Source organism: Dermacentor variabilis, chromosome 11, assembly GCF_050947875.1.
Source record: "Dermacentor variabilis isolate Ectoservices chromosome 11, ASM5094787v1, whole genome shotgun sequence".
NCBI lineage: Eukaryota > Metazoa > Arthropoda > Arachnida > Ixodida > Ixodidae > Dermacentor > Dermacentor variabilis.
Genome location: NC_134578.1, coordinates 44,938,493 through 44,949,396, shown reverse-complemented (window position 1 = coordinate 44,949,396; position 10,904 = coordinate 44,938,493). Strand labels below are relative to the sequence as shown.

The 10,904-nt window shown below is 50.3% G+C and overlaps 1 protein-coding gene across 1 annotated transcript; it reads right to left on the bottom strand.

Annotated features, from left to right (window-relative positions):
• Window positions 1-1,749: 1,749 nt before the first annotated feature.
• LOC142563230 (phosphatidylinositol 4-kinase alpha-like) lies at window positions 1,750-10,500 on the bottom strand. The gene is made up of 7 exons (XM_075673781.1): window positions 10,456-10,500; window positions 8,301-8,723; window positions 6,088-6,375; window positions 5,266-5,467; window positions 3,589-3,797; window positions 2,204-2,314; window positions 1,750-1,809 (listed from the first exon to the last, which is right to left on the bottom strand). The coding sequence occupies exons 1-7, from the start codon at window positions 10,498-10,500 to the stop codon at window positions 1,750-1,752; spliced, it is 1,338 nt and encodes a 445-aa protein (XP_075529896.1).
• Between the last annotated feature and the right edge of the window lie 404 nt (window positions 10,501-10,904).

Genomic DNA, 10,904 nt, shown 5'->3' with positions numbered 1-10,904 from the left:
AAACAACTCAAATCGAACGTATGCTGGCGAAACTGACGTAGCCTAACCGAATGTGTACAATGCTTAAAAAATATTTCAGCCGACATTTGTACCGATCGGTACAATGGATGGGATTGGTGTGGAGAATCGAAGGAAGGCCACTTTATTTCATGAGCAAATTTGCTCATAAATTGCAGTAAACATTCCCTTACTAATTAAATTACCAAGCATGGTGCCACGCACGCACAGGCAAACATGAACAGCTCTCACTCGATGCACAGCGAAACGAACACTCCCTCTCTCAACGCTGGCGCGTAGCGCCGGCAGCGAGAAGCAAACACTTTGTGCTGTCTCTCGCTTCCCTGCGTCTCCGAAGATTGACGTTGCACTACCTCCAACAGAGAGCGCGCGGGAAGACAGCAACCAAGAAGCCACCAGCCATCTCGGTTATTAGCCTTTGTACCTGCTGCAGGACAGGACCTTCAGGACAGGACGCGTGGGCCGCGTATGCGTTCAGCCACGCGGGCAACCATGCGCAGCCACGGCCGGGCTAGAGCAGACGTGCGCTCTCCTCCTTCAGCGCGCGCTTGATGAAGCCCAGACCACACGTGCGCTTGCGGACGCGCGCAAGCTCGCGTTCCCGCGCCCACGCATGCGCACACGGTGCGGCATGGCTAGTACGCGTCGAAACGCGGCGTGATCTCGGGGACAGCTCTTCCCTGTTATCACGCGCCTGGGTTGCCTCGCGTCGGCGCGCCTGGCTACGCAGCTGCGGCGCGGAACGTTCAACTCTCGGTGAAGCAGATTTATATCATGCATGAAAGTGGTTCTTCTTTCCTTTTTGCGCTAACGGCTATAAAAATATAACAATTACGTTTATAGATATAGAAGCGTTTTGAACCACTGTCGATAGCAAAGTACGAAGCGGCGCCTGCCAAGGCCTCTGTGAGCGAGCCCAGTGAGTGCGCGCTGCCGCGCGTCTTTGTGGATGCAAACCGGCATTCCTCGCGAGACGCGGCAGGTGATAGGCGCGTGGACGCGAGCTTGCGCGCGTCCGCAAGCGTACGCAAGCACTGGGTGCGCGCATCGCGCCACTACCTTTTTCGGCTCGCCGCCGCACGCTTTCGCTTGCACCCACAGCCAAATGCGCGCGCCGTGATCTTATCGCACTCGGACTTTGTACGTAACATCACAGTGACGGCGATGGGAAAAACCTGCCTGAAGTTTCCCTGTAATTGAACAAAAATAAAAACGCTCCCTTGGAGTTGTACTCTATAGTCGCTTTGAGCCGTGTTAACATCCATTTACAATAACGCCTTTTGCATCCATAGGGAGGTTGGAGAGGGCTTGCCCTAGCAACTCACGAGCCATCTATCCATACCCATATCCACACACCCACAACCGCGTTCACCACATATAGTTGGCTATTTCACCCCCCGTGCCTACGCTCGTCCTGGCTATTTCCATGCTACTTCGATGCGGCTTCTATCGCACGCATCAACTGAACCTAGGCTAAGAGTGCCTCAGATCAAATCCTATATATCCCAGCAGCGTGTCAACGTCGAATACAGCGCATACCATCAGCGCGAATTGAACCTTTTCACCTTCCCCTGTGTAATAAACCAGGACGGGCGGGGTTCGTTTACACAACCGTGCTCTTGTGTTCTCATCTACCAAAAAGGTGACTTCGGAAGCGTTACTTCGTGGTATTGTATGTCCGGGATTGCATTACTGCGTCTGAGCGTTCTTTTAGTTTCTGTGTAAGGATATTTAGTCAGGGTCGATCGACTGCGAAGACACTTGCTTGAACTGCATCTTCAACCACGCGGCCTGAAATAATTTCGTAGAAAGTTCCTTCGACATGTGATTTGAGTCATGGCTCAAAAGTGTAAACATGCACACGTCGCTGTGCTTGTGGGCTTCCTCTGCTATGTCATGTCTTTGTGTCCTCGTCTTAAAAAGTGGCGCTGGATTACTTTCTTAAGAAAAATTATACGTCAACAACTAGCCCCGCAATGTGTTTTGTCAAGGTTCCTTCAAAGCAACGATAATTTCAGTGCCATGCCTTCGCGCACCGCACAGCGCCGGAAGCGATTGCGGCAGCCGGAAAAACGTCATCGCTGCCATGTTTTGAACATAACCGTCGGGCCAACGAGAAACCATTCTTACGAGCGAAAAGCTTTGCGAGTCAGCGTCATTTCTCTTCTTTCATTTTCGCACTTACCTGGAACAGCCGGTTTGAAGCAGAAGCCAGGTACGCCTGCACAATCTCGGGGTCCCGCTCAATGCCTACCCGAAGCACTCCGCACAGGCAGTCGATGCCCGCGTCGCGCACCTGCGTGGAATTCGGTTAGGAATGTCTCGCCGCAACCCGTAGAGATGTTTGGCGCGAATAATTTACGATCAAATGAACCTGCCGATTTAACGGAGAGATTTGCCCGCCAACTGATATCAAAGATCCGAGTGCATGAGATAAGTCTCAAAATACCTGGTATCCCCAATGACGTGAGCGACGCAGCTGTCTGGCGCATGATTAAAAAAAGCAAACACGGCATTTATTTTATCTTCGAACAACGTTTTAGCAGAGAGAAAGCGTAGAATGGGGCCCCAGAATGGCGTACCACTCGATTCTGACTTAGTATTGCCGTCTCGTGTCCGTTTTAGCATTGAATGGTTATAGGCTCTGGAAACACGGCATTTATTTTATCGGCGAACAGCGTTTTAGCAGAGAGAAAGCGTAGAATGCCCCACAATGGCTTACCACTCGGTTCTGACTTGGCATTGCCGTCTCGTGTCCGTTTTAGCATTTAATATGGTCAGGCTCTGGCATGCCTGCTTCCGACTGCCGGGATCGGCCTCCACAAAATGAAAGGGCAAAAGCTGTCATGCACACGAGAGTAACGCGATGATATGCAAAATAAACCCAGATGGATTTCTCTGAAAGAAATTTTCACGTTTGAAGAAAAATTGTGCGAATCGACGACGATTGTCAATGTACGGAAACAGCCAAACGCTTCTAGAAAGCTATTGGCTTTATTAAAGTAACTGTTCGCTCACATACATAAATTTCTGGCAGTGCGGATATTCATATAGTGCTTGCTGTTTCATTGCGTAATTACGAGGAGAACAGAGCTGTTAAGCAGCATATACGTAGCGGTGTATTGTAGGTGGCTTCGCATACAAGTCAATCCGTCCTACGTGCGTTATCTCCAGCGGCGCGAGCGCTAGCATGAAAAGCGACTGCCATCCTCCTCTCCCGCAGCCACCACATGGGGACATGCGACAGTAGAAGAGGAGGTTTGTCCTCCCTCAGAGTTTCACCGCAGTATCTAGACCTTCAGATGACCCAAAAGGCCCGTGCGTCTCGGGGAGCCGTCTCAGTTGGCGTTAGGTGACGAGCGCACCCTAAAACTGAATTTAACCACATCACGTGCCCTCTACATCGGTGCCTTTGAATCCGGGTCCTATTGTAAAGCCACGAAAACTGGCGAAAAAGCGAAAGAAGCCCATTCGGTCGAACAGTTGTCGTGGTCCATGTATCGGGCGTGGGAATAAAAGAATACTTTCTGCGACGTTAGCTTACATACTGCGTCAGTTGCTCGGACGCACCTGTCTGAGCGCCGCCTGGCAGATGGTTCTGACGCCGGCGTTGTCGCCGCTGACGAGCTCTTCCATGCACTGGTAAAGCTTGAGCAGGACTGGTGCTGGGGCGCCCAGGAAGTCGCGCGCGGCAAGCATGCAGCCATCCACGATCAGGGGAAACATCTCGGCCAGCGTCCTGATGCCGTTCAAGCAACTGATAAGGATGGGCAGGTGACCTGCACAGGAATCCAGGGGCTTACTGTCTGCTCAATTTTCATCATCATCATCAGCAGCAGCAGCACAATTGTTGCATAAATCTTCGAAGGTTATTGTCAAAATAAGCGAATAGGTTATGCCGACAGCAGAAACTAAATGCGCACGCGAACAATACTTCCAAAGCCTAATGCTGGCATCGTTAAGGGTGTTTGACGGTGGCGGTTCAAATTATCATCTAAGCGATTTGGTTGGTGAGCTAACAGGGGGGTGGTGGTACCACTACGACGGTGGGACGATGATGCGATTGAAAGGCAAGCGAAAAGAGGCGGGTCACAGGAACACTGAGAGCACAGACATATTAGACGGTGACCAAACAAGGAAAGCCTCAGCATAGAGCCAAGACTTCGACGCAAGGACATTGTTTTTGTAGGGTAATCATCTCCCAATCTCTAGTGTTACCCGAACACTGTGGGTGTGTGTGTGTTGTGAAGAGTCTTCTCTAGCGCCTCCCGTGCTGGCTGTTGTGTGGCTATATATACCGTGACCACCTGACCGGCTTCCCACATATCATACACATACACCTTTATTCCCACTTCAACACTTCTAATGCTAATGCAGTAAAGAACTGATAACCATGCTCACCCAGCGTCTGTTTAAATACACTGTAGAATAGAGGAATGTCTCTTAAACAGCTCCTCATCTTCGCAGCATCTTTATTCGGGAAGTGGCGCTGCGCTCCACGTGGTAGAATCCAGCGACAGTGTGAATACGAGAACCATTTGGTAAATACAGTAGTGAGGAATGGACCTACTTGCATATGCATTCTTCTTCAGTACTTGCTAGGGAGAGCATGCTTTATATTAGACTATAAAATGCTTGTCCATTTAGCGACACACTTGTGAAATAGTGACACGATGGCGCTTTCTATTAGACTATAAAATGGTTCATTTGGCGACACACTTCTGAAATAATGACACGATGGCACGGGCATTGCCTGAGGCGCCTTTCACATTCTGCAAACCAGTCCGAAGTGTGTTAGTGACACATCCACACACCTAAGAAGTGAAACTGATTTTATCAGCAGATATCTTTGAGCGCGCGTATCGTTGTCGATTGATTAATGTAGATGAGCATGTCCGAAGTGCAGTGTGCTTTATATATTGATATACTGTCCAGAGTAAAGACAATTGAAACTAAGCGCTCGTAGTCCCGTATGTGTTGCATTCACTTCTCTTCATGGTGGCTTCTTTGTTCCCGTGTGTAAATTTTCTGGGCGACAATGCGCAAGTCCCCAAACTACCACTTCAGGCAGAACGCGGCTCCAACTGATTAGCCAGCACTCTTAGGTTACTAAAGACGAGAATTTTGTCCTCCGCGATTCACAGCTTTGTAACGCCCGCTGGTACCACGAGATGTCGACTACACAAACGCATTATATATACAGATATATACGCAGCCTGAAAAGTTTTCGAAAGAGGCTGTGCGTACCAAGTGCAAGCTTGAGACCGTGCGCAGCGTTGAGCTTCTCGGCGAGCTTGCCGCAGAGTAGGTCGGCACCGTTCTCGTCCACCTCGGCCCAGACAAGGATGTCCACGCACGTGGCCACCGTCTGAACGCTGGCGCGAAACCGGTGCACGCACGTGTACTGATGATCCTTCTGCTCCTGTTCGCTCGCGTCGTAAGCCCTCACCTGCCACCGTCAAGGACAGAGCACGGCGCATTGCAGCATAACCGCATTGTTTGACGTGCAAGACGACGGGGCCATTGTGATGTCTCACTGCTGTGAACGAAAATGCACTGTCCTGCGTGCGTTACCATCCGCAGAGTGATCCAGCAGCTGCGAGGACTGCACCACTTCAAAAAATTATGTCCTGCTAACGCTACTATACAAGTGATCCGGAAGCTGGGAAGAGGGCCACCTCCAGAAACGCCTTCCTGTCAGCGTTGGATAACACGTATTCCGGCAGCTGTGAGGAGTGTAGCATTTCCAAGGACCCTGTCCTGTCAGCGTCATCATGAAATTGGTGTGCCGGCAGCTGGGAGGAGTGTACCCACTCCCAAGAACACTGTCCTGCCAGCGTTACCATGCGATAACCACCGATACAACTGGAAAGAATGGACCTCACCTACGCGAGCTTTCAAAAAAGTGCATAATGGCCGCATCTCGTGCAACCCATGAAGGCTGTGCTGGGCCAGATATTCTGCGCCGGCCAAAGAGGCCCAAACATGGGCTCTAGTTTTGGTGCAACCGATAAGTTACTTCGTCCATGCCCCCCCCCCCCACGTTCGCCAATTCCGCACCCTACTCACCTGTATGTCCTTCTGGCCGGCGAGGAATAGATGCTTGGCAAGCTTCTGGATGTCCTTGGCGAGGCTACAGAAGAGTGGGGAGTTGGTTTTCCATTCCTCCTTGTCGGCGAGCGTGTAAGAGCAAAGCAGCTCGTAGAGCAGTGTGATCCAAACGAGCTTGAGTACCTCGCCGAACGAGAGGTACGGGTTCACGGAGATCTGGCCGCTCTGGTAGGCTTCCATGGCGCATTGGTCGAGGTACTCGATCATCTCGTCAGACAGGATGCGGTCAGCGTACGCCAGGATCACCTGACAGCCGAAACAAAGATAGTCTGGGAAACTAACCAGAAAACACAATTTCCAAGCGCGTGTCTTAAAGTGGTAGTTTTTATGTGTTTATTTTTCCAACTCTCGATCTCGACAAAGAGCAGGGGGAGCCGTTCGTTCTGATCAATTATGTACGATTCCTTAACGGAAAGAAATAGAAATATCACTCTACAAGCCCTTGAGCTATCAACTTTGAGATGAAGTAAACGATGAAACGTCTACCATAAAACCGAAGTGTATAAAAGGAAAGTAGAAAAATATAATTAGAAACTAAGTTTAGTCATATGATACCTTACCTCACGGCCTAGGCATTTAATGAATTTATAAAGCTTGTTGCTCCTCATAAAACCAAGGAGGCTCGTGTAGACGAGACGAATTGTATAGGCGAGCATACAGAACAGGGCGAGGTCTTGCAAGACAGCCGAATAAAATATTTATTAATCATCCAGAATTCGATCAGTATTTTCACTTTGTCGAACGTATTGGCAATGAAGAGTTTTGGATCTATAAAACACTTAGCACATCACTTCGTTGTAAAGATTGCGCACCGTACCGCTCACAATAAATCAGAGTAAGTACAGTTGGCCAAAGAAAACTTTAATTTAGAATGAATTCAAGCGATAACTAGCGAAAACCTTTCGCGAAGTATTTCTTGAATTTACGTGAGTACTTCATTCGCCGCATTGCGCCGCCGTTAGCCGACCTTGTTGCAAGATGGTTCAGGCATGACAGCGTCGTGCAGCTTGCCACATACTGCTTTGGGGACACGCGGGAAAAAAACCTCGGGGGTCTGCTCTGGAACTGGTTCTGGACAATGTCAAATTCCGAGCTGTCCGTGTTTTAACCTCCTCAGTCACTTGGTACCCAATTGTGTACCTTGCTGTAATTCGTTTTCAACGCTACCTCGGAAGCGATGAAGCCACATATTTATCTTAGATATATAGTCAGGTATACTGAAAACATACAACACCCACAAGAAAAAAGACGACACTACGGGCGCTACTTCAACTGTTTAATGAGGGTGAAAGCACTCGACATATATAGCCCTCCAAAACACCGCGCATGCGTGCAAGGCAACGTGGAGTACAAAGTTTTATCACAGTAGGCGCGATAGAAACTTCAGCTCAGCCTCGTAAAGAAAAACAGATGTATCACTAACACAGTTCGGACCCGCTTTCTTGTTGTAGAAGGCTTCCAATATTTCACGCGTTGTCTGATGCCTGCCCCTACCCAAAATCCTCGCATCGCGGAACCGTGGAAAACAATCGGTGCAAGACCTGCAGTGATCCACAAGTCGCTGACCTTCGTTATTCTTTATAACTTTTGCATGTTCCCTAAGCCGGTCGTTGACACAACGCCCCGTCTGTCCAATGTAGGATTTCCCGCAGGACAGAGGAATTTCATATAGGACGTTTGTGGCACACTCTACGAAACGCCGGCCACGCTTCTTCTGACAGCCAGGCATTTGGCTTTCGCAAGTTATGCGACGACTTAGCTGGGCAAGCTTTTGAGGAGCGGAGAACACCACCGGTACATACTGGTTAGTCACTTTTTTCAGGCTGTGCGTGACTTTATGGATAAAGCGCAAAACTGGTAAACTAGGTAAGAAAAGTAAGTTTTTCTACGACAAAGATCATGAGGAGGCGTTTACGTTCTCCACTTACATAAAGAGATGCTCCTTTCACTATCTAACTAGGAAACTGTAAGAAATCGTTATTGCCGTTCGTAACATTCCAGTCGGTCATGAGAACCGACTTGAGAAGCAGTTAGGTCCCTGTGCCATTCTCAGGTCAAGGAGGTCAAGCCACCCGGAGAGCGCACCCTGTGAACAGAGTCTGAGTTGGCAGTGTAGCGAATCTGACATGCCAGAATTCGATTGCATACACGTCGTCCCCGCATTAGCGCACCTGGATCTTATTGGCCGAAAACCTCGCGTGGCTCCTGCGCGCGACTTCGGGCTGCTCGGCGATGATTCGCATGTGGCTGAGACTCGAGCCGAACGTCCGGAACAGGTACGTGGACGCCTTGAACGCGATGGGCGTCGTGATGTTCTCGTACGGCAGCAGCCCCTCGCGGCGCTCGCGCGCCGCCCCGCGGCAAGCCCTGGCCATCCAGTAGTCGACCATGGCGCGCCGCGACACCATGACCGGGTTGTACGTCTCGGCGCGCTTCTTTTTCTTGGCGTAGTTCTCGGCGCCCATCTCGTCCTCGATGAAGTCCACCTTCTCCGGTGGCGGGAAGATCTGGGAGATGAGGAACGGCGCCTGGGGGCTGGTGCGGCCCAGCGCGCGGCACGTTCCGAGGATAAGCGGAGCTACTGTTTGGCCGACCTGCAAAGTCGGTGTACGAGGCGGTTGCAAAGAATGTGCCAGTTCCACGCTTCGGTCGCCGTATTGCAGCGATAGGTGTGCGGGCTCCTGATCAGCGTAAGGGCCGAGTTACGCTCGAGCCGCACACCGCACCGCCCGCCTGCCGCACGCGTGCGGTCGTGCGAAAAATTTCGCACGTCGCGCAATGGTGCACAAACTTCAGTTTACACTGGGCCCGTACATGAAGTGTAAACCGAAATGTTAGCGCCAGTGTGCGACATGGGCAGTTTTTACGCGCGACCGCAAGCGTGCGGCAGGCTGGTGGTGAGGCGTGTGGCTCGATCGTAAATTGGTGTTAAGGAGGCGTGCAGCAGTATAGGTAACGTAACGCACATCCAAGATGTAAGGTATCCTGAAAACACTTAAGTCTCCCGAGGGCAGACTGAGTGACGCTGTCACAACTAGTTGGATGTTGGAAGCGAGATCAATCCTTGCGAGTTTGTCTTTCCACCTTGTTTCATGGTCCAGACAAGCTGTGAAGCGTGACGTCACAGAAACGCGGCGGCGCTGCCGCCGCTTTAAGTGCAGGCAAAACAAGAATTTGCAACAGAAACTCCAGTGGCGTAAATTCTTCCGGAAGGCAAAAAAAATCACCATGTGGCCAAGTAATAAAGTGGCTTGGCAAATATCCTTGTTGCAAGAAGCAGACAAGGAAGAAAACTGCCGATGTGTCGTAGTTTGATCTTCTTGCCTGCACTGTGCGGCACCATGCATGCGATCGTTTGTTTAAAAGCATGCAGCAGAAGAGGACAAGGTGGGCGAGTCGGTTTACCCAATTTTTCTAGCACTTCTATAGCCTTGACTGCTAGGTCAAGACACGTACATCTTTGACTACTGCAGGCATCTATCTGCACGCAGCACAAGCTACTTCGTCCCTATTATGTTTCCAAACAGTTGTACTAGAACTTATACAGTCCCGCGCTGTCTGTGACTGCACCCATGGCGGAATCAAACTAGTAGGGAGCGTCAAGCCATAAAATTGAAGCCAAATAAAGTCTGACCAGCACGTCATCAGGTCGCGATAGGCTTTAGTGTGAGCCGCTGCCGCGTTCAGAGCGCGCGACAGCAATGTGGGGCTGTTTCACTCGTGCTTTGAAACGAAAAAGTGTATACGAGAAACGATCGAAGATGCACAAGCATGTCAAGAGAACATGTGCTTGCAGCGGTTAGCAAAGAACAGAGTAAAGCCTATACCGGGAATCAAACATACTAGCCAGAGTTCGCCAAGGGCCGCCGAGACTCGGAGGTCACATGATAAGTAGACTTTTGGAGGCACGGGAGAGTGAAAACGCCGCGGTTTCTCCCGAAGCACGGAGAATATTGATACCGATGAAGCGAGTATTAGAATGTTCTGTGACGTAATTAAGGCTCGTGCTTGAGGCGAGCAGCGAAAAGACACAATAAGAAGTCGAGAAAGACAGAAACAGCAGTGGCCAAAGCCTCCGTAATGTTTTTAGCGCTTCTCGCCTCGAGCATAGAATACCAACTCACTCAGAAAAACATCCTTCTTATCTAAGGCTCATACTTTTATGGCCGGTATGAACTGCAATGGAAGATTCCCCAGCTGAACATGCGCGTTGACATGTGTACAAAAGGGCAGGAGAAGAGCATAAACTCGATCACTGCGACCACTCGCCGTCACCACACCAGTGTCACAAGATATATATATATATATATTGATGGGAAAGGGCACATTGCTGCTTCCCTGCAGCGAGCGCGGCTCAGCGCCCAGTGTCATAAGCGCGGGTAGCGAGGAGCTTCCGTGCTCGTCTCCCAATGCGAACGTTCCGTGTTGCCGCTCCCTCCATATTCCCGCTGCCGCACCTCCTCAACTCAGCAGAACGTGGGACCTCCAACAATCGGCATGCGGGCGGCGCATCTACCATCGCACTGTGGCACCGATGGCAAGATCTCTTCTCGAATGTCCTTATAAGTGTTATCGCTGTGAAAGCCAAGTGCAACGGCTGCAAGGAAAGTTGGCTCAACCGCGAAGGTTGCTTGCATAACGTACGTCATGCTCAATTCTATTTCCTTGCTCCACACAGCTACGCCCAGGGAGCTCGAGCTCTATATAGTCGGTGTACAAACTAAGAATAAAAGATCATGCGTACTGCCGTCCAACTCAGACACAATTAGCTTAGA

Excerpts from the sequence above, each read along its gene's own strand:
- LOC142563230 (XM_075673781.1), bottom strand. The coding sequence starts at position 10,500 with ATGACACTGGGCGCTGAGCCGCGCTCGCTGCAGGGAAGCAGCAAT. Across the intron at positions 6,376-8,300 it reads TTTCGGCCAATAAGATCCAG|GTGATCCTGGCGTACGCTGA; the intron begins GTGCGCTAATGC and ends TTCGGCTGTCAG. Across the intron at positions 5,468-6,087 it reads CCGGCCAGAAGGACATACAG|GTGAGGGCTTACGACGCGAG; the intron begins GTGAGTAGGGTG and ends TGACGGTGGCAG.